Genomic DNA, 23374 nt, shown 5'->3' on the forward strand with positions numbered 1-23374 from the left:
TCACACCAGCGAGAAAAACCCACATCAGAGCAAACTTTGAGATTTTTTTTATTATGCATTGACAGTATTTTCTGTGTTAGCACAATGAATGAATTTCTCTCTGCAATATCGTCTTGCCACAGAGACACAGTGCACAGGTGTTTAAAAAATGTGATTCAAGCCCTAAGGACTATGAGGTGAGACTCAGAACACAAGTGAACATCTATGTACAGAGGCTTTGCCTTGAACACATCCGCCAAAAGGAGTTGACACAGAGAACAGTTTCACAATAAATAATTGTTTCTCTAAACTGTACCCCATCCTGCTGGCAAATCAGTCCCTTCCATTTCCTTGTGACACTCACTTTCATACCTGTAACACTTAGGATATACTCATTGAAAATTTAGCATTTGGTCAAGGCTAGCACCCCAGCATCCACCATCACATCAGGACCTCGGCAGGCACTTATCTCTCTGCCGTCGGGGGAGGGGGCGGCCTCTCCCCTTCCCCGTGGATGACTAAACACTGCATCAGCTTCAGACACTCAGCAATCTCAGCGTGGCCGTTAGAGCACAGCTGAAAGAGATTGCGAACTGTCAGGTGTTACAATTCCCAGCTGTTGCCAATTACATAGATAAATAGAAATTTACATAACTTACAAAGCGTTTGTGTTTGCAGCTTATTTTGAAGCCATTCCCCCAAAGATCCACATTTCTTCCTGAAAACAAATATCACCTTAATAGCCTTGAGCTGGGGGTGCCTTTACAGTGGCTTCCAGGCAACTGGGTCTATTGTTCATCATCTGCCTGTGAAGGGCACAGAAGTCTCTCTGCTGCACGCCAGGGGGTTCAAAACCCGCAGAAGTTAATTTCCTCCTCTTATCACAAACATCAAGGTTTCATCTTTCCTTCTTTCTTTACTTTCTTTTATTTATTTTTTTTGGAGATTTTCTTTTTTAAAAAAAATTTTTAATTGAAGTATAGTTGATTTACAATGTGGCAATGTACTTTTTTTTTTTTTACATCTTTATTGGAGTACAATTGCTTTACAATCTTTTAGCGGCACCAAGCACAGCTGAAAATGCCTGTCTAAATCCTCTAAGCCTCAAACTCATCAAACCTGTACAGCTGTGATCTGCGTCTCAAGTTGACGCCAGGCGGCCTCAGTGGCTCACACCCTATGCCTGCCCCATGTGAGGGCTCAGACGTCGGCATGCTTCTGTCAGGGCCTGCATCTGTTCCAACGTGGACACAGGTTTACATTTGCAAAGAGTTAGCTTGAAGTCCACTTATTCTCCAAGAGAAGTGCCTTTGCAACGTGCCATACCTCTCCACAAATAATTTCCTGCATGAAATCGGAGCCCTGGGCGTCGGGCCCCAGGGCACAGCTGGGATCGTTTTACCCATTAGGGAAACTGGGGTCTTTGGATGGGGCATTCTTGGGGAAGGGCTGTATTGTTAAGTGAGGACCCTTTGAGTGGGTTTTCTCCCCCAGGCAAAACTCATTTCTTGTCCTCAAAGAGGTGGAAATGTGAACCGAGCAGGAGCCATAACTGAGGCCTTCCTGCTGCAGGACCCTCTCCCAGGGGGCTCCTGAAAGGGCAGGCAGAGCCCAGGAGGCGGGGAGGTCCACTGCCGGGGCAAGCATTTGATGGTGGAGGTCTAAAGCCTACTCTCTTTGTCTAGCCTCGACTTTAACCTATCTTGGAAAAGAGGGCAGAAGAAAAAAAAAAGAGGCCTGTTACAAGAGAAGAGCTCTCCGCTGGCTGAAAGGGGAGACGTCTCCCCAGCCTATCTCTAGCCCGTTCCCTGTTTTGAACGGAACCTCCTCGCCAGAGCTTCTAGGCGATTTCAGAGCCTGCCATCCACCTGGGAAGGTGTGAATACAATCATCGCTGCTGACGTGGCCACGGCGAGTTCTCTCTCCCACAGTCTGGTCCCATCTTTGATGATCACAAGCTCAGGATAGCAGCAGCTTCCGCTCTGAGAATGTCCGTCTGGAGATTACTGACTTGAGTCTTGCAAGAAAGTAGGGGCCGGGCTTCTAAGGAAAGACTTTTTCTTCCCAAGTAAAGCGTCGTACAGGAACTTGACGGGCATCGTAAAGACCTAGAAGAAGCACCTTTCCAGGCCCCAGTGGGACATCTGTGCCACCTTTCTCATCTCCTGAACATCCAACAGAATGATAACACCAACAGCAAAAGCAACCAGTGCTTTTTCTGTGCTGGCCTCTGCTGCCTTCCTAGAACACACGCAGCACAGCACATTCCTACCACAGGGCCTTTGCACTTACCCTTCCGCTGCCTGACATCCCCTTCCCTTTCTCATCCCTCTGGCTCACCCCTCCCCACTTCCTCCAGTTCTTTATGCCAATGTCACCTGGCCAGTGAGACCACTCCTGTCCACCCAAACTGCAACCACCCCCAACACTTCCTGCCCCCAGCCTGCTTCCTGCTCTCTTTCACATGCCCTACTCTGTGTTTAATGTATTGGTTTGCTATCTGTTTCCCCCACCATTTAAGTGCCAGGAAGGCTGACCTTCTGCCTTATTCCCCATGGTGTCCCCAGCATCTAGGACAGTGACCTGCACATCACAGGTGCTCAACAAATCTTTGCTGAATTGAGTAAATGCCACGATGGATGGTGGTTTTAATCACATCCCTCCCTTGCTGCTAAGGGTTTGGTTTTGGGGTGAGGAAGAGGAGAAAAAGGAAGAAGAGGCAAAGTGGGGACCAGCTGGGGCCTAATTCATGCTCTCCTGGGGTCTGTCTCTGCCTCTCCTCTGCATTTTTGTTGTGGATGCTGACAGAACCCTCTCCAGATGACTCAAAGCAATCTGCCACCAATTTGGAAAGCCTCCTGGATACCAAACAGGGTTTACTCCTCCCTTGATCAGACCCTGTAGGACCCTAAGCACCCCCCCCAGGCCGTTTACCATCCCATTGCAGATGTGTAGGCGACTCAGTAATAACGATTTCTGATCAATTGAATGACACATAAACCCAGCTGGGCTGCAGGAAACCCTCAGGATCATACAAAGAAGACAAGTGGGTTAAAAAAAAATTCCTAAAATGAACTGGCGGACTCGGAGGGCCTGGTGCCCAGCTGCTCTAATTCACCTCTCTCCAGAATCAGCTGCTGAAAAGAAGAAATGATTCTTTTTGTAGAGATCACCAGTTGTTATGGGAGCAGGGGGGCAACATGGGCACTGACAGATGAGCCTCAGGGGCTCTGGGAAGCAGTGATCGGTGAGATTTGTCCAGACCTGGTGAAATCCAGGGCTGGACATCACTGCTCAAAAGCTACAGGGAGCTCAGGACTCAGCTCCTAAGACGCAGGGCAGGCTGTCCACAGCTTTAGGCTGTTCTGTCCCCGGGGGTGATCTACCAAAAGCACCATTGCCCGTGGATGCCCACCACACGCGGTGTCCCGCTGGCCGCCCGCACAGACCAGATGCGCCCCACACGTCCCCTGTGCCCCCCATAGGGCAGCAACTCAGAAAGCAGCTTCACCTCCTCCGACACATGCCCCTGGCAGCACCGCTGGCCTGCTTTCCTGCTTCTTTGTCAGGTGTTTGTGCCGTCCTTGAATTCCTGTGGGGAGAGAGCTGGTTTGAATGAATCAACCCACATTTCCACATGGCTGGTTCCTCAGCATCCAGTTAGGGATGATTTCCTCTTCCCACTAACATGAGCACGGTCCCCCAGGTCCGCATCTCAGGCACCGTTTCTGAAGGCTGAGCACATGGTGGGCGGATTCCTACCGGAGTCCAGCCTCCACCCACACTACTCAGTTATTCATCAGATGTTAAGGAGCCAGGAAGAAAAATGTGGTTGGCGCTGAGGTTTCTGGACAGCAGATCCTGGGCCCCTGGCTACCACAGCACCTGCCGCATAGAAAGCCCCCCTGCTTGTGCGTTTTACTTGCTCAGGAAGCACCTGGAGGTGCCATCCCACCAGCAATGGCTCTTGGAAGAGGCTTTACAAGGCAGCTCTGCCTGGCGGGGTTGATGGGTCTTGGCCCAAAGTAAAGAAAAAGAGGAGCAAGGAACATAAGTAGTGAAAACCAGCTTAAATGGCTACCACGGGTCAAACCTAGGGTCTGCTTATTTATTCAAGTCCACATTGACTCACAAGCTTCTCTCCAGCAGTTAGACTACAGGGTCTCAAACTCGGGGGCCTGGGGGGCCATCAAGTAAGAAGATGAGTGACACAGGTGAATGGACATTGCACGTCCCACTCGAACCTGAGTGGCCCTCATTTGGTTCCAGCCTATCCGGCCAAGAGGGGATGTTGGCTGGTGAGACCAGATGGACCCATTTGCTATTTTTGGAGAAGCTTAAAATATGCATTTGTCGAGGAGGGGGGTGATTCTGCAATTTTAAAGTGTTGGCAACTTATTCAAATTTTGGCAAATTGCTGTGCAGTCCAGAAGAAATACGTCTGGAGACCAGACCTGGCCGTGGCCACGTTGCAGACCTTGTTTTGAAAGGCAGTGAAGGGACGGGGCTGCTGCACCCTCTGCGCGCAGCCCGCGCACCCCCCCCCCCCACCCCGCCTGCAGGACCGCATCGGGCGGAACAGGCAGAGCCCCACTGCACCCACATGGCCCAGGGCAACCGATCTCTGGAAATGCAGAAAGCCAGGGAGGGGGCTCGTACCCGCGGGCAGCCGGGGTCCAGGTGCAGAAATGCACACAGGCGGCGTCCTCACTCTCCGCACAGGCGCAGCGCGGCGTCCGCTTCAACGGCTGTGAGCTCCACGGAAAGGTCCCGGCCGACCTCCTGCCCCGGAAGCTGCCTCTGTAGTTGGACAGCCCATAGGGCACAGTCCGTCTGCAAAGGACAGAGAAGGGTCAGGGCCATGTCTGGGCGAACCGCCCCAGCCCCTGTGCGCATGGAGCTGGTGAGGGCGTACGAGATGGTGGGCCTGGGTATGAATGAGGCAGGTGGTGCAGTCCTGTCCCAGGAACTGGGGTCCACACCCTCCCCTGCACCTCGGGCCTTGGGAAGACTCTGGAGTGAATCCTGCATCCCCGCTACCCACTACTCCCCAGGCAGTGGGCTGGGGCAGCCGGGCTGGGAAGATGGGGAGGCCCTGGGGGAGACGGACGATGGCCTCTCTACGTCCTCCCAGCAGCCAGCCCTCTTGCGGAGGGAGCAAGCAGACGCCGGGTGGATGCGTTTTTAATCTTTTCAAGACCCAACCGTGGCCAGCACGCCTCCCAGCCAGGGTCCTTCCAGGGCAGTTCTGGTTTTCCTTCCAGCACTCAAACCCCTGACATGGACATTCCCGCTGACCCCAGCCTTCATCCTGAGCCAGTGGCACCTGAGCCTTGCCATCCAGACCAGTAAGACGCCTTCCAAACCCACAGCCCAAGGCCGGCCCTGGCTCCCGCCCTGCTGGCCACCGAATTTCTTCTGTGTGCACATCATGTTTATAGTCTGCACTAACTAGGACAAATCCAATTACGGCCGTTAGAGACATATCCTGGCCCCTGAACACGGCTTCCTCAAAGCCACAAACGTCAGGGGAACCCTCTGTGCCCTGTGAGATTCAGCCGAGGACAGAACTGACCTTGGGAAAAGTCTTCTTATGAAACTGTTTACCCATTTCATTTACGGTTGGAGCTGGGATGAGGGTGATGGTGTCATTTGAAACAATAAATGTTTACATGTGTTTCTTATGCTCGTGTCCATCCAAACCATTGCTCTCCAGGGATGGGAGGACACTGCCAGGCAATTCAGTGGGAAAAAGTTAAAAGCATATGCTTAATTCATTAGCACTACTGAACAGGATTTGGGGGACAGATTACTAATAACTAGAGGAAACACATGTGGCCAAAAGTTACTTTTCCAGTAAGTCTTGGTTTTCCTGCTAGTCCCCAAGATCAACCACCTTGGTTTCTGTGAGCCCCATGGAGTATCACCAATCATCCACCTCAAAGGGGGTTCTGACATTCTCTGTGCATTTTCAAAATAGCATCAAATTGAATTTCCTTTAATTGGAAACACATGCCATGGAGCCTTTCTGGGGTGGTGAGGGCAAAGTGGGGGGGTGCCCCATCGTGACCCGATGCTTGGAACGAACCTGCTCCTTGCTGGGCAGGAGACTGGAGCTAAGAACATAACCCCATAACCCCACCCTCTTTCTCTTTTCCCCTCTCCCCACTCCCTCCCACCCACGTGAGTTGAGAAATGGCCTTGGAGCGGCTTCCCTGGATCCAAGCAGGCCCAGTACTGAGCAGTCTGTGATCACAGGATGGAGAAAGCAAGCAGGGGCCAGTCCCCTTCTGAGCTGAATCTTGGCTAAAACCCCATCTTCTCTCAGGAATGGGAAATAGGGGTGAGGGTGAGGTTGCAAAACAATACAGACATTGTGGTGAGGCAGGATTTGGCTAAAGGTATAGATTTCCAGTAATAGGGCCACATTAAATCTCTAGGTGTTGACATTAAACCCACACCCCCATTTCTTGGTGAAAATGACACACAAGGAATAACAACCAAGGCTCCCATTTTCCCATCAACAGCAAGACCTGCAATTTTGAAATTGCTGTCAGTGGATTAGGCATTTGTGTGCGCAGAGCCACTCAACTTTTCAAATGCATGAAGTGCTTTTAGTGAGGAAACAAGGCGACGTGGTATTTGATGATAAAGAACCGCTAAGCGCTTTCCCAGCAGCCTCGTGGGAGGAGCTAGTATGCCAATGAGCCCTTGTAACTTTCCAAGAATGCTTATGGAGGCAAGAAACCCCTGCTCCAAGCCCCAGGTGTTCAAGGTGTGCACTCCGCTGGCTGACCTGGAAGCCGGTGGGGGATGACGAAATCTATGAACCAGAGGACTTAAGAGATGGTGCAGACCACAGAAGGCCCACCCCCCATCAAGAGTTCCAGCTCCAGTGAAGGCCCACCTCCCATAGGCCAAAAATTTAAAGGTTTTTAAATCAATCTGATAAGTGCTTAAATAAGAGAGTTCAGTTTCAAAACACCTTGGAAGTTGGAGCTTGATTTTAGGATTCTGGGGCTCCTTGGAGTTCCATGTTGGAACATGGCAGCATAAGGTACATTACCTTCCATCCTGCTCCATCCCACATGCAGCCCAAGCTCCATCTACCCACCCCCCATCCCACAAGCAGCTGTCCCTTGACCACCCTGTAGGCCTTGGGAGACGTGCTGGAGCCCTGTTCTGTCCATGGGTATCAGACCCTGGAAGTGGGCTCAGGGACATCCGAGTAGAGGGATTCCAGGATCGTGAATATGTGGAACATGGTCTAGCAGAAGGGGTATATGGCTTTCAGTCTCATAGACTCCTTGCAATGGGGTGGGAGATATGGCCAGAGGAAGGTCAGAGGCACCCTCTACGCCATAGGGCCAGGGCAGGTGTCTTTCTTTTTTCTATATATATGTATTTTTTAAAATTAATTGATTGATTTATTTATTTTTGGCCGCGTTGGGTCTTCATTGCCGCGTGCAGGCTTTCTCTAGGTGTGGCGAGTGGGGGCTACTCTTCATTGAGATGTGCAGGCTTCTCGTTGCGTTGGCTTCTCCTATTGCAGAGCACGGGCTCTAGGTGTGCGGGCTTCAGTAGTTGTGGCTGGCGAGCTCTAGAGCGCAGGCTCGGTAGTTGTGGCACAACGGGCTTAGTTGCTCTGTGGCATGTGGGGTCTTCCCGGACCAGGGCTTGAACCCATGTCCCCTGCATTGGCAGGCAGATGCTTAACCACTGCGTGCCACCAGGGAAGCCCCTAGGTGTCTTTAGGTCTAAGAGTGGATACCAGCTCCTCAAGAGTACAAGAAAGGGCTACTTCTTTTGCACCTGCTGTGGACCCAGCACAAAGCTGAGCAAATGAAGACTCTTAATTAAGCAACTGGTTGTTGATTGTGAGATAAACTAGTCCAATAAGACTGGATTCTCTCCAACCTAAAACATTCAACAACCACAAAATTCATTACAAAGAATTTCCAACACTTGCCAAGCATCCACTATATCTGGGCATACCTCATTTTATTGCGCTTCACAGATATTATGGATTTTCCAAATTGAAGCTTTGTGGCAACCCTGCATTGTCAGATGACTAGCATTTTTTAGCAATAAAGTATTTTTTAAGGGATATACATTTTTTAGGCATAACGCTATTGCATACCTAATAGACTGCAGTATAGCGTAAACATAACTTTAATATGCATTAGAAACCAAAAAAATTCGTGTGACTTGCTTTTTCACTTTGTTGAGGCTGTCTGGAACCAAATCCACAGTATTTTCAAGGTCTGCCTGTATCTTCCTGGTATGAGTCTAAGTGTGATGAGGATGCAGAAAGGCCTTAAGAGGTTCACATGCTACTGGTGTATGAAAACAGTACAGGTAATAAAGGAAACCTGACAAGCCAATACGCCCAGGTATGTGCAAGGTACACAGAGCACAGAGAAAGGTTACCTGATGATCCCATTATTATGTTGTAAAGCACTTACATGATGAGCACTCCACCCGCTCCACAGTTTCCTGATCTATGAAAGGGTTGTCAGACGGACTGAATGATACACTGCACTGCATGAAAAATGCTTAGCAAAGAGCTCCTAGTGGTGAATTAATGTGGCTGCTGTTGTTGGATTTTTGGTCTGGGAATTCAAGTGAGTTGTACCAAGCAGAAAAACCCCATCTACCAGGCCTGTGTTTGAGATGTGTGCCTAAGTAATAAAGACAGGTAAGAAGGAACCAGAGTGTCGCATGGCACAGCGATGCCATTCTTTGCCAGGCTTCCTTTTGGCTGGTCCATCATTCTACACTGTCTGCCCAATAAGCACTCATGTTTTAATTGTTTTGGTGCCTTTATCATTTCTTGAATGTTTCTTGAACGGTGAATTGGAAGGACCTAATGATGGAACCAGGAAAATGAAGTTAAATCTGAGAACTTTGACCAGCACACCATCTGACCTGTGGTTTAGCCTGTGTTTTACAGTGGGGCTTAGAGAACACAATTCTTTGTAAAAGTAGTCATCTCTTCCACCTGTTAACGTCCCAGTTGTAACACAGAGCTCCAAACAAAAGAGAAGCAGCTGAGAAGATGAGTCCGAGTGCTCTTAGACAAAACACCCCAAAACATTCACATAGGCAACGTCTAGCATTGTGTGTATTTGTATAATAAATTGTCCTCAGCGTATGTGGTCAGAACATTCATTATTTGATCAGTGATGGTCGTGCCAGAGTCATATTTACCATTTAACATTTTCTCCCATATGTCATATGTAAATGTTAAATACTAAACTTCCAAATCTCCTGTATTCATTGTTCATCTGCATCATCACACTGGAAGAACTTTCTTTCTTTCTACAAGAAGTTTTTAAATAAGGAAAGTTGAATGTTTCCTTTACGAATTTGTTTTTAAGTTCAGTGTTGCCTTTTCCTAAATGAATCAACCATCTCCATCTCTCTGATCGGAAAATTGGCTTCAGTCCCTGAAGTGAAAGGAGGGAAACAGATATTCACAAGGGTCAGCCAGAAGCAGCAAAAGGAGCTTCACTGGCCAAATTCTAAATTCTCAGGAAAGTTTATCAAATTGTCCTTGAAAATCCAGTTTTCAATATCCTCCCCCACAACACTGAATAGCACTCAACAAATATTTGTGGAGTGGTTTTCAATGTATGGGCCCTGGACTAGACCCTGGGTGAACATCCATGAATGAGACAGACCAGTGGCCCTGTACACACACAGTTTTAATCTAGTACAGGGGTTAGCAAATTGGCATTTTTGTGGGCTTCATCCAATCAAAAGAGAGTAGTTTTTCTTTAATCTGAAAATTTCATATAAACATCACAATTTCCAGCTTCTCTTGTATAACTGGAAGTTATACTCACTCCAACCCCACACTCCAACATGGCAGCAGGTGTCTGGAGCTGAGTGATACTGTCAGAGCCTGGCTCAAGCTCTCTATTTGGCCCCAGTCCCTGTATCTGTCCTTCTTTGCTTGCTTCTCTCACCTGTCTAGCCCTCAGGGGCATCTAAGTTTACAACCCCTGCTCTAGTGGCTTGTCCCATAAAGCAAAGCCAGACAGGTCACGGTGACACGGTGACAAAATTAGCGCCTGCTACTATTTTTACAAATAAAGGTGCTGTCATTATCAATTCAAAAAGCCTAGGTTCTAGGGAGTGTCTCCCCAGCAAACAGAGTATTTTCACTTCACAGTCAGAACATCAAGTTGATGCTCTGTCTTCTCTGGTTCACATTTTTCCTTCTGAAAGGGAAAGCAAGGACACGATTGCCTTTGGGACACACTGTACAGAAGGCACGACTCTGATGACCAGTCCTGCAGCCGAGAGGAAGGGGAACAACTGTTTCCCAGGGGTAGGCAGACAGGCAGGGGCAGCAGCCCCAGCTGCCAGGCACCAGCAGTCATTAGATACTGCCCCCCACCACTCCCCAGAGAATCAACTTCGAGACTCCAACATGCGTTCTAACTAGGGCTTGATTACAGATTTTATTAAATTCCTTCCTTAGAAGACACCACTCACTTGTTCTCTCAAGCTTCAAAATATCTTCTTGGGCAAGGAAGAAAGTGTGGATCAACTTCACTGACTGTCTTTGTAACCTTAGCCAGAAAAAACTGCTAGCTAAGAACTCTGTTTAAGAGTAAGACAGGATGAAGTAACTACAGGAAGTGGCTGAATATTCAAAGGCCTATAAAAGCATCCATTCACTTCCACAAGCATCTAGTGGACCAACCCCCCCACTGCCACTTTGCACAAAGACATAGAGGCAAGAGGGAAACACCAGCTCAGAGACAGGAGTACCCCTCTCGAAGGACTTAAAAGCCCAGAATTCTCTAGAGCCTGGGATCAACGCTGGCTGTTTTTGTCTCCTGGAATCCAATCTCTTATCTTTCCCCTGGGGAATTATCCCTCCCTCCCTGTGTGAGGTCGTGGAGAGACTGTCGATTGACAGTCTCACCTTCCCCTGCCTCAGGACTCAACAGGTGACCCAAGCTGGCCCATCACACCCTCTCCCTCCCAAGACACCTGAGCAAAGCAATTCAAGGTCAGAAAATACTCTGAAGCTGCTACTTGCCAGGTGGCTCCGTCCTGCCTTGTCTTTTCGACTGTGCCCCCACTGGGACCCCCAGTCCTATCTTGGTACCTCTCCTTTCTAAGCCTGGTGCTGCTTCTCCCTCCCTCCCAGTTTGTGGGCCATGCTGTGTCCTCCCAGTAAACTCCTATGCTGTGTTAGCAACACTAGGTTTCTGTTGCTTGCGACCAGTGACCTCTAGCTGACCCTGGAACTCACTTTCTCCAGATGGATGCAACCATGATCTCTTGGGTTTCATAGAAAGACCCGGAGTCTCTGCAGCTGACAAGGACAAGTAGAGATTTTCTTCATCGAAACAAACACAAAAGAATATGTTCCGAATCAGGACAAAAGCCAGCCAACGAAGCTGGCTGGAATCCTTTCTTCCCAGGTATGCCCACTGTGAAATGTTTGGTTTGGATCACACTGTCCTTTGGGCAGGTGGAAGCAAGCATAAGACCCCATGATGCTCAGAGCCCAGCCCCCAGATACTTGGCTGACCACCTCACAAGGCTTACCCTCCAGTGACTTGACTCCTTGTCCACTCACCAAACGCCTGCGAAAGTCTGCTTGGGACAGGCCTTGTGGCAGACAACCACTGGGTGCCTTTCCAATCTCCAGGAAAGAAAATAGCCAAAATATATCTCCTCATTGATCTCGTCAGGCAAGCATAAACACACACACACACTTTCTGGTTCTAAAGAATACGACACAAACTTCATGCTCACAAACAACATAAAGTGAACTGGCAATTTGTAGCTTTACTTCTGCAGAAAATCCCTGCATCTCTAAGTGGGAGGATCCCAAGGCAAATTGTTCCTCCACCACCTGGCAATGGAGAAAATCCTGCAGCCTCAGAAATAGCCAATAACCCCAGAGCATTTAGAAATATCGAAAGAGTGAGCAATGTGCTGAGGGTTGGAGATTTTTTTAAGACATTCCCCCCACCCCACCCCCCAAAAAAACAACCCACGACTTTTGAATTTATCCAGGACTTGGTTGTTGGGGAGTTTTACCAGAATTACATACATTTTCAAAGAGAACATTGACTCTCCATCAATCGGACCCAAGGAATGGGGGCGTTCCTCACCTGTGCTGCAGGTGTGGCTTCCTTCTTGTCCCCTGGGGTTGGTAACAGCTGGTCTCTGCCTGTTCACCTCGGCACCCAGGGCAGCCCAGGCAGTACCTGGCTCAGAGCAGGTGCCCAATAATACCTCAACATCTCAATAACAAAGGTCTGCTACGTGAAGAAAGGAGGGAGGGAAGGAGGTCTCAATTGGCCATTTCTTCTAGGCCATGCCCAGTCTGCCAAATGTACAGAATTCCTGGCTGAGTCACCGGATTTCACTATCGTTGTCCTCAATCGGCCCCTCTTTGAGGTTCTTCTAGAGAGAATATGGTCTCTAGATCTCTAGAAATGGAAGAACCATGTCTTGATAGTAACTTCCACAGACACATGAGGAAGAAACCAGGCTGCCCAGATGGATGAGGCCTCAGAGACAAAACCAGAGGCTTCCCTCGGCAGACAGACCCAGGTTTCTGGCCCAAATTGAAGACTAGCTCCCTGAGAGGCCCTAGGTGAGTGGCTTCTCTCTGGGGTTGAGAAATGAAATGACTGGCTCTCCGGAAGATCCGTCCAGCTCCAAATTCCATCGAGAGATTCCCGAATGCCCTCACTGTTACTTGAGCATCTCCGAACAGCACCAATCCTAGAGCAGGGCCCAGCCCTTCTCTCCAGCAATTAAACCACAATGAAATGTGGGGTCTCTACTCCACCCAAGCGGAGAGATTCCCAGGATCTCACCAACTGTATTTAGAAAGCTTTGGCCCAAAGAGTAGGATCTCACCAACTGTATTTAGAATCTCACCAACTGTATTTCGATCTCACCAACTGTATGTAGAAAGCTTTGGCCCAAAGAGGAGGACTCTCCTATGTCCTACTGCCACATAACCGAGCTTAAAAATCACCCCACGGCTTCCCTGGTGGTGCAGTGGTTGAGAGTCCGCCTGCCGATGCAGGGGACACGGGTTCGTGCCCCGGTCCGGGAAGATCCCACATGCCGCGGAGCGGCTGGGCCCGTGAGCCATGGCCGCTGAGCCTGTGCGTCCGGAGCCTGTGCTCCACAGTGGGAGAGGCCACAGCAGTGAGAGGCCCGCGTACCGCAAAAAAAAAAAAAAAAAAAAAAAAAAATCACCCCAAAACCACAGACTGTATCATCCCATCAGCTCCCTGGATATGGCATCCTCCTCCCCTAATGCAGACACAGGGGCTCTGAATGAAGGATATTTGACCAGTGGTCAAAGCTAGGGAGAACAGCAGAAAAATCCTTCTGTGTTTGGTGTGTGGGGTGGGATTTCCAAGAGTGACAGCTTAAAAAAAAAAAAAGTTAGGGCAACAAACGCCTGCAATATTTGGAGAATGAAGCCATCTATGGAATCCAACAGATTAGCTGGTTTCCCCTCCATCTGGTACAACCCAAATGCGGCCATATGAGTTAGGCTAGAGTTTCTCTCCCCAGCCCCCAGGGACCCTAACGAATTCCAAGTCGAATGTAGGCATGAGCAATCCACGTCTGTCTGGCGTGGCCTCATTATAACTTTATGCAAAGCTGCAGACAGATGTGGCTCAAAATAGTTCCCAGCAGTGGAAACAGAAGGGGTAAAACAAGGAGCAGGTATTTTTTTAAGAATGGGGATATTTGTACAGGGATTAAAAAAAAATACAGACACCATCACACATCCCTTTAAATAACCCACAGAAAGCAAGAGAAGACACCGTTGCTAATTTTCAGGAGACTTCATCTTATGGACGGAAAAATCCTACTGAATGAAGACATGCTCGCCATGGCAACAAAAATAAAGACACTCATTTTCTTCCTAATTGTTTGCATCCTTGTGGCAGCTCTGATCACTTGATTGCTTACCGCAAACTAAGAAGACTTGAGTCCCTCTAGAGAGACAGGCTTTATCCCCAAACAAGAACCAAGCACAGGGTCAGATCCTGTCTTTATTAAAAATGTCAATATTTGGGCTTCCCTGGTGGCACAGTGGTTGAGAGTCCGCCTGCCGATGCAGGGGACATGGATTCGTGCCCCAGTCCGGGAAGATCCCACATGCCACGGAGAGGCTGGGCCCGTGAGCCATGGTCGCTGAGCCTGTGCGTCTGGAGCCTGTGCTCCGCAGCGGGAGAGGCCACAACAGTGAGAGGCCCGCCTACCGCAAAAAAAAAAAAAAAAAGTCGATATTTGGTTGATTATGACTAGTGATTTTTGCACTAATTTTGACTTTTTAAAAATATCGCATTCAGTTTTATTTTACTTTTTGACATCTCCAAGTTTGCACTTGAAAGAGTGGGTCATGAGCCTTACCCTATTCTCCACCTTGCAAGAAACCCACGGAAATCAGATTTAGAAAAACCCAGAAAAGCTACAGACACCTCTGCTCTCTTGCCAACTTGCTTCTGACTTTTGGCAAAGCTGTTGGCCACTCCCCAAGTTCTGGGCTGTTCGTGCCATCACTGAGCAAGAAAGGATCACAACACGTCGGCCACATCAGCCTCTGAGGCTTTCTCATGGATGCATGAATCTGTTTCTATTTTTTAAATTACTGGGCCGGGCACAGGGTTCGCTGGCTGCCCTGGTCTAGAGTTACTGTTTATTAAGGCCTCCTGCTAAGTCAGCCCTGAGGGGCTATAAAAGAAGAGAAGACCTGTGCCTCCACGGCTCTGAACATTGCCAAGTTCTCCCAAAACTCTTGGCTCTCCTGAGATTCTGACCTGGGACAGATGAGAAAGGCCAGGGGATGCCCTATCCTGCTGTCCATTCCTGGGAGACTTGGCCGGGAAGCAGGACTTTAGAAACCCCCTGAACTGTGTCTGGACCTGCAGCTTACCTACATGGTGGCCATTGCCCAGATTTATTTTCCTTCCAAATACAATTGGCTCCTATCCCAAATAGGGGGAAAGTGTGTGTGTGTGCGCGCGCGCACACGCGTGTCCCTTTTTTTTTTTTTCCTTTTTTTGCGGTACGTGGGCCTCTCACCGTTGTGGCCTCTCCCGTTGCGGAGCACAGGCTCCGGACGCGCAGGCTCAGCGGCCATGGCTCATGGGTCCAGCCGCTCCGTGGCATGTGGGATCTTCCCGGACCAGGGCACGAACCCGTGTCCCCTGCATCAGCAGGCGGACTCCCAACCACTGCGCCACCAGGGAAGCCCGTGTGTCCCATTTTAAGTAGGTCTCTGTTTCCACCGAAACATGACTTAGAATGAGATGGGGTCATTTCCCTCTTAAACAGTTGATCTATTTGTTATGTGCTCCAAAGCTGAGCGTCAGTGACACGGGGTTACCTGGAGCTAGGAAAGGGGCCCCAGGCAGCCCCACTGGACGTGCTGAGATGCTGCCAATCCAGAGCGGGATGAAGAGCTGGCGTTACAAAGCCCTGTGAGCTCCGACCCAGCCGTGGGACCCCCTTAATGAAAGCAATGTTTGCTCCCCAGCTTCCTTTGTTTCAAATTCTTGCAGGAATATACCGCACCAGAGATGTCAGAGCCTTTCATCTGCCTTCACATTTAAGGCCAAGTTCCTAGCTGCAATGCCCCTTTCATCTAGCAGAAATCTAAATTCTCCCTCCAGGGTCATGCAGGGTCACGACCTCTTTGTACCGAGTTTTCTCGAGGCAAATCAAACTGCCTTCCAGCCTCAAGCCTCTTTCTCATCCAGTCAGGATCAGCTGCGTTTCAACGAACCCATCTTTGTCCCTGGATATCTCACCTCCTCACAGCCACTCTGGGGTAGAAAAGGGGACTTTCAGTCCAAGTGAACCCAACCGGAAGGTCACCTTGTGTGAGCCGACCTTGCCCACAAACTCTGAAATTTAGCCCCGAGGCCCTCAAATTTGAAAGACGCATCTTGCCGTGAAATGTTCTGAGCTACTGCTACTCAAACTCAAAATCGGGATGTAAACGTCTACTAGATTTCCAAGGGGGAGATGGTTACATGGGAGGGAAACAACTCAGGGCGTAAAAACATGATCAGTCAGAGCCCTGAGTTCAAGATCACTTTCAGTCTGGCTGATACAGTCTTTTCTTATGTGTCCTTATTTATTTACCATTTTTGTAAACAGATTCCGTAGTTATTTCCTGGGATCCCTTCCTAGTGGCCCACACTCAGGTCCCCGGCGGTGCTGGGTGCCTGGGAAATGACTGCAAAGCGTTGTGTCTATTCTGCTGGACTCACCCTTACTAAGATTTCATCGTTTAACAAAAAAGTTCTAAACAGATCATTCGAATTATCCTGAAATGCCAGACCCCCTCCCTCTCCCCTGCTTCAACTGTACCCACCTCCCCATTTAGCAGAGGGAGTCCAGGGCAGTGCCTTCAGAGAACACCATGCCCTGCTCCCCCAAATTCTAATTATTTACCAAGGTAAGTAGGACTCAAGCAAGAAAGGAGGGGCAGAAAGGGCAGGACCAAATCTCATCAAGCCTGTAACAACCTTTGGCCACCAGAGCGCTTATCAAGCCACTTATCAGCAGTCATCCAAACACACCTTTTTCCAGGGTCTGTAAACCTTATGCAAATCCAATACTAATAGCCGTGCACCAAGGGCTATAGAGTAGGGAAAAACTGAGGTACCCCGGGGGCAGACTCCTCAGTGTTACTGCAGGAAGCAGCGCAAGACCAGTTGGAGGGTCCAAGGAAGCCTACCTCAGCAGGACTTGAGCTTCCTAGTCACCGGCTTCTCCAGTCACAGACTGGGATACGGCAGGTGGGGCGGCAGGAAGGGTTATGCAGCCCCAGGGGCTGTACAGTGATCTGCATGGTCATGTCTTTGAGGCACTGAGTGTCTGCTGGAGTCCAGACACTGTGCTGAGAATGCCCCTCACGCCTGCCCATGTCATCCTCACACATCTTTACTCATAGACGTCACGGTCAACATCAGTGTGGACCACTGTCACCATCATCACCATCGTCTACACGATCATGACGAAGCTCAGAAACACTATCCTTCTGCCTCAAAAGCTGCATCTCCAGCAACGGTACTCCCAGTCCTGACTCACGGGTCACGTGACTGTTATTGGGGTCTCTGAAGTCACATGGTGGGTGGGCAGCTGGCCCCGCATCAGTGGGAGGCTGGCAAACCAGATCCATCCGTTCCTCTGGGAAGTTCTCAAACTTAAAATGTCCCTTCTTAGAAACGTGCTGGCCTATTTCTCTTGAACAACACAGGAGGCAAAGATGAGTCTATTGAACCGTTGCCTTTTTGTGGTAGAACACATTGAAATACAATTAAAATGTTTTGTTATTATTATTTTTACTCTGCTTCTTTGGGGAAACAAATGTCGTTCCTGAGTCAGTGTGGCCAGGTTGATCATCTTGTTAGGTCACCATCCTAGAGTCACACTGATGTCTGCAACTTACCCAGGGGCACAGGGAGAGGGTGGCACCACCCCCAGGCCATGCAGCGAGTCACATCCAGGACACAGGGCAGAGCTCCTGGGTCTGGAGTCTTCCCACGAGGTCACAGAGCCCAGATTTTCCACCACAGCCATGATTCCAAACATCCTGCACTGCTCTTTCCAGAAACACATTCCTACTTGTCAGCCCATGTGGCTCAGATTTTTGTTTGGAAACATGGTCACTGTCACAGCATCACAATGCCTCCCTCATTATGTCCTTGGAGGGATTTAACAGATGGCAGTTTCCCTCAATTCTCAGGAGAAACAGAGCAGGGTTCCTTGTTGGGGGCCCTGCAGCTAACTCCACTGGCCATCTGGGAGTGAATGGTTTCACTCCATAGCCAGGTGTGCAGTGGCAGGTGCGGAGGGACTGCCCTGCTATGGGGTACCATTAGCACTGAGAGCTCTGTGATGGTTAATTTTTTATGTCAACTTGGCTGGGCCATGGTACCCAGAAATGTGACCAAGTGCCAGTCTAGATGTTGCCAGGGAGGGAGGTATATTTTAGAGGACGTTGAGTAAAGCAGACCACCCTTCATAACGTGGGAGGGCCTCGTCCAATCAGGTGAAGAGAGGACAGAGAGGAGTGAGGTGTCCTGAGCAGGAAGGGAATTCTGCCTCCAGGATGCCTCAGACTGAAGACTGCAACATCAGCTCGTGTGTGTGTGTGTGTGTGTGTGTGTGTGTGTGTGTGTGTGTGTGTGTGTGTGTGTGTGTGTGTGTGTGTGTGTGTGTGTGTGTGTGTGTGTGTGTGTGTGTGTGTGTGTGTGTGTGTGTGGTGAGTTTATATACACATAGATATCTACACACACACACACGTCCTATTCGTTCCATCTCTCCGGAGACCCTGACAGACACAATCCCCCACCATGTCATAGGACACTCCTGTTTTTGAAGTATTCTCGTGGAAAACAACCCCGAGTGCGCAGGGATGTAAGCACATGGGCTACTTGTCCCTACTTCTCTCCTTATTTTCTTATTCTTGGCAAATTTTCCATGGCCATAAGATGGCATGTGTTCTTCTCTGGTGTGGACTTTTGCTTCTGTGTTTGTTGGCAATGGTGGGGTTGCTGGGGGGAGGTTAGGGGCGGGGCTTCCTAACGTGGCCACGGAGAGCCACGAGCATCCCCTGTCCCGTGGGTGAGCTGCCACCTCAGCCGCCTCCCCAGGGGCAGGAAGAGCAGTGCCCAGGATGCACTTGGTTCGTTTCTCTTTGGGGTCCCAGACCTTCTGGAAGAAACAGTGGAAGTTATGGGCAACAGCTCTGGAAAAATCCACATTCCCGCACACGTCTATGGGGATGTGAGACCTCTGTCAGCACCCACACACCCTGGGACAGCACGCCTCATCTGTGGGAGAAAGACCCGCAGACAGAACCTCAGTGACAACAAAGACGAGGGCCTCACAGGAAGTCACCAGCCTTACTGAGATCTACTGTGTGCTGGGTGCTGCTCGAGCTCAGGTCTGGAAGAACCAAGTGTGCAGAAGGATGTGGGGAAACCAGAGAACTTGGATCTCATACTCAGAAAACACCTCTGGGAGCAGCTGGTCTCTCGAGCCTTCACTTTCCACGTGAGATACAGTAACTACAGCATCCCTCCTGAAGCTTTTGGGTCCTTCAACGCAGCCCAAACGACCATTCTCCAAGAATGCCTGCAACCTTACAAGCATCCTTCCGAGATACAGCCAGATTTTTGCCTCTGCCTCCATGTGACCGGAAGGCAGTAGAAGGAAAGACACCAGAAGCTGAAAATCACCCAAAGTTCAAGACTCTCTATTTAGGCACGCGGCTCCAGACTCCTGTGGGTTCCCAGCATAGCCAGCGGTGAGGACAGGATGCAACTCACACCCTGGAGAAGTTTCAAGAGAGCAAGAGGATCTGCTGAAGAACAGGGGGTGCCAGCTAAGGGGTGGGGGGCAGAAGCTGGAAAAGTCCTCGGTGTGCGCTCCCCTTGTCCGTTTAGCTCAATCCAGTCATTCTTCAGATGCTTCCATTTCTCCAAAGGTCCAAGTTGCCTAAAACCCATTTCCTCACTTCGCGATCTTATCCAAGATGTTTTAAAGTGCCAGTGGACCTGTCCATAGATCAATAGAGAATTTCTGGAAGGAAGGAAAGAAAGAGGGAAGGAGGGAGGGAGGAGGAAAAGAAAGGAAGACAGAGAAAGACCGTCCAGGAACATCTTCCGTGTAAAAGTTATGTCGCTTGTCTGACTTCAAAATGCTCAAGTCTGGCTATTGTCATTTTTTTTGTCTCCCCGGGTAGCTCAAGAAACTCCCAAACACCATATTTAATCCTTTCCCCCTAGTGTTTAAAATGAATCAGGGTCAGGGAAGAGGGGAAGAGGTAAATCAAGCTGTGAGGGGAACGTTAGCAAGTTGGCTGTCCCAGAAAAAGCCAAAGACCCATGGTTTCATCTCGGGCCCTACACGACAGCTCAGAACTGGGAAACAGGATTTCCACCAGGTCTCAGGGCTTTGCGACAATCGCTTCCCGCAGCCGCAGCCGGTGCTCAGGGCTTGGCGACAGGCAGAGAACTAAGGTGGTCTCCAAATATCCCCTCCTTCCTCCCCTCCTCTCCTCTGCAAAGGCCCCCCTGCCCCAAATTTGCTTAGCTTTCTTCTTTCTCCTTCTAGACCCACAGCCTGGGATTCCTACCAAGGCTGCCCTCAGTCCTGGGTTCTGTGAAGCTAATTTGGTCAGAGAACAATGCCAGGAAGATAAGAATCAGAAAGGACAAGTGTCAGCGTGATGGGGACTGTAGGAGAAGGTGACCCTGATCGCTGAGAACAGAAGGCAATCAGTGACAGCCCGTCCAGGAGTCCCTCCCCAGCACACGTCACTTTTATGATCTGGCCCCATCCTCCCTACTGTGGGCTGACGGTATGTGTAGGAGCCTGATCAGACACAGCCCGGCAAGCAAATTCTGCCATCAGGGTCAGCTTCATTTTGGGGGACCTGGGATAAAATGCAAACATGGAGCCCTTGCTTCAAAGAGTATTAAGCATTTCCACTGCTGTGCTGCACACCTGAAACTAACATGATATTGTAAGTCAACTATGCTTCGATTTTTTTTAAAAAAAGTATTAAGCATTTCAAGATGGCGACAATACACTTTACACCATGAGGGTCTTTCTGAGCTGGAACCCTGTGCACATGTCCAGGCTCCCCGCGGGAGCCAGCCCTGCCTGCCATGCTGGACAACAGGGTGACTTTCCAGACCTCTCCCAGATGTACTTAGAGGGCTCATGACCTGGTTTGAAACACATTCGGCCCCCCAGGTTCACCCTCCTTTGCACTTCATCCTCGAGGTGTCGGTGAAACAAGGTGGGTATGTGAGGCCCATCGAGAAATCACCCAGGGTGCTCAGAGGTTAGATAGCTTGGAATGAAGGAACCCCTGAAGGACACGAATCAAGGGGCTCCAAACACAGTGGCAAAGTTGCCTTTCCAGGCCAAGGGCTCCAGGAAGGCTAAGAATCCCTAGTCAGGTGCAAGCAGGACGCCCAAGAGATCCCAAGAATACCTAGAGACATCTAGAGACGTCTGGTCCAAGTCCCAGATTTTAGAGACCAGGAAGGCAAAGCCCAAAGGCTGGTGACCAGAGCAAGGTCAAGCCCTCTTCACAGTTTGCAGGATGATGTTTCTGCAGAAGGGGTTCCTGAACTGAGTCGCTGCCCACGGCCTCGGTAGAGAGTGGGCTTTACAGCAAGAACACCCCACAACTAACTCAGTCTCGGTCCTGCAGTAAGAGAGTTCTTGGGGACCAGAAGGGCCAAAGGGAGCTGTCCGGGGCAGGGGGTGACAGTGGGCACGAGAAGCCAGCCTGGGGAGAACCCGTGGGCTTGCCCCCCCAGGAGGTAAGGAGCCTGAAGCCCATGGAATTTCACCCCTACGGGGCAGGTTCCACTAGGCCCTGCCAAGCCCACCCCTGTGCTCCCTAGAGAGCAGGCTGCTTTCAAGGAATTTGAAACTCCTTGGAGCCTGGCAGGGTCAGCAAGGGGGGGCCAGGCCCACTTTGCCCCCGGGGCAGGAGATAACTTTCGGGGCTTCTTCCCTCCCAGAGGGACTTCTCAGGTGTCTAATCCCTCTGGCTGGCTCATTTCACTCAGAGGGAGGGCTCGCCCTTCCACCGGATCAGAAACTCTGGGGTTGGGTTTCTCCTGGGCCAGACCCTCAGAGGGGATGGGGGTCACATCCTTGACCTGCAGACCTGACCTGGGCAGGCAAGAGAGCCTAACAAGGGCTGAAGGCTGTGCCAGGCGGGCTCTGGGCTGACCAGGCTGGGATGGGACCAGGTCATCCGGGAGTGTGAAGAGAGGGGCCTGGCCCAGGAGCCCCCGCCCCCAGGGCTGACTCACTCAGGAGTGTTGATCCAGATGATGTCCAGGTGGCAATAGTAGACACACTCTTTGTCCTTGTAGGTAAAACATGTACAGCGCCGGGCTCGGTGGTGCACAGGGTCCCCCTCGGCCGCCTGCTCCCCAAACCGACCAGGTCCCTCCTCCTGCCCAGGGCTTCTGGGGCTTGGACCGCGCTCTGCTGCTGTGGCCACAGTCTCCTCCGCGCCCCCCTCCGATCTGGCGGCAGAGGGGGTCCGGGGCTCGCCGCTCCTGCCAGCGTCCCCAGGCGGGGGGCGACGCACCAATCCTGAAGAAGGCAGATTGAGGGGCTCTTGAGTTGCCGAGGGTGCAGGCCCCGGACACCCACCATCCCCCAAAACCCAGGGGAGGGGGAGAGCCAAACTGTCTGCCAAGTTTGCAAGCTAATGGCACTTGGTGTCAAGTCTCCAAGCTACGCCCGAGGTTCGGAAAAGTGTGCAAAGCTAGGCGCGCCGTTTCCGAAAAGTTTGCAAGTTGCCTGCACACTTGGTGAAAAGCTTGGGAGCTCTTCTCGCCGCGCAGCGCGCAAGCTATCTGTGCCCGCTGAAACCGTGCAAGCATTGTGCAGACTTTCGGAAAACTCTGCAGTCATTTTGCAGTTTCTGAATCGTTTGCAAACTTCTGGAAAAGTTCCCGACTTCACGAAGTATCGACAAAGTCCGCCCCGGGTCTCCAGCCTGCGTGAGGGCTGCAACCTCCCGAGCGCGCGGGGGGTCCGTGCCCTCAGCTTCTGCCCCCCAGCCCGCCCCCCGGGCGCCTGCAGGGGTGGCGAGCCGGGGCCAGAGGCCTCTGCCAGCAGTGCCCCCCTTCCCCGCGCCCCCCGCCCCGCCCCGCCCCGCCCGTCCCGGGGTCCTTTTGTGTGCGCTCGCGCCGGGAGCCGCGCGCCGCCCCGCCCGCTTACCTGCGGCGGAGGTCACTGCGAGCCCGAAAAGGAACCACAGCCGCAGCTCCATGAACCCCGACCGGCCGCGGGAGCACCGGGCCGGAGGACGGACGCCTGTGGCCGCGAAAGGGCGCTCGTGCCGGGCACGGCGGGCCTCGCCCTCCGGCTAGGGGGTCTTCGAGGCCGGCCGCTGGCTGGCTGCGTCCCGGGCTGCGGCCAGGAGTTGGCTGCGACGGTCTCGAACTTCAGAGCGCGCTACCCATCCCGGCGCAGGGCTGGCCGGCTGTGGGCTCAGGCTCTTCTGCTTCCCGCACCACCCCCCTCGCCTCCCCGCCCCCCGGAGGGGCTGGAGCTGCCGCGCAGGGCCTTTGAACCCGGGGCGCACGGGGGTCGCCTCGCAGGCGCGGGGGAGCCGGCCAGGCGCAGGGCCGGGTGCGATGGGTGGGGGTGGGGGGGCCGGGACAGCTGCCGGAAGGCCACGCACACGTGCGCACTCACGCTCACGCGCCCACCCCGCCGCGTCGCCGCCCGGACCCTGCAGCTCCCACTGCAGCTCAGTGGGAGAGAGAAAAGGCTGCACCTGAATCCTATCTTTTATCTCTGGGGCTCTGGAAAGCAGCATTTC

General features: G+C 51.3%; 1 protein-coding gene across 1 annotated transcript; it reads right to left on the minus strand.

Moving 5' to 3' along the window:
* Nucleotides 1-515: 515 nt before the first annotated feature.
* EDN3 (endothelin 3) lies at nucleotides 516-22819 on the minus strand. Its single transcript, XM_060077942.1, has 5 exons — nucleotides 22768-22819; nucleotides 21846-22134; nucleotides 4639-4812; nucleotides 3491-3571; nucleotides 516-555 (listed from the first exon to the last, which is right to left on the minus strand). Exons 1-5 carry the CDS (start codon nucleotides 22817-22819, stop codon nucleotides 516-518), a joined length of 636 nt encoding a protein of 211 aa, XP_059933925.1.
* Nucleotides 22820-23374: the final 555 nt, after the last annotated feature.

The sequence above is a fragment of the Mesoplodon densirostris genome, chromosome 16 (assembly GCF_025265405.1).
Source record: "Mesoplodon densirostris isolate mMesDen1 chromosome 16, mMesDen1 primary haplotype, whole genome shotgun sequence".
Lineage (NCBI taxonomy): Eukaryota > Metazoa > Chordata > Mammalia > Artiodactyla > Ziphiidae > Mesoplodon > Mesoplodon densirostris.

What these genes read in the sequence shown, in the direction of transcription:
- EDN3 (XM_060077942.1), bottom strand. Translation starts at nt 22,819, where the DNA reads ATGGAGCTGCGGCTGTGGTTCCTTTTCGGGCTCGCAGTGACCTCCGCC. An exon ending in TGGACCCCGGCTGCCCGCGG is followed by an intron (nt 3,572 to 4,638) that starts GTACGAGCCCCC and finishes CTCTCCCCACAG; the next exon opens with GAATTCAAGGACGGCACAAA. An exon ending in AGGGGCATGTGTCGGAGGAG is followed by an intron (nt 556 to 3,490) that starts GTGAAGCTGCTT and finishes AATCTCTTTCAG; the next exon opens with CTGTGCTCTAACGGCCACGC.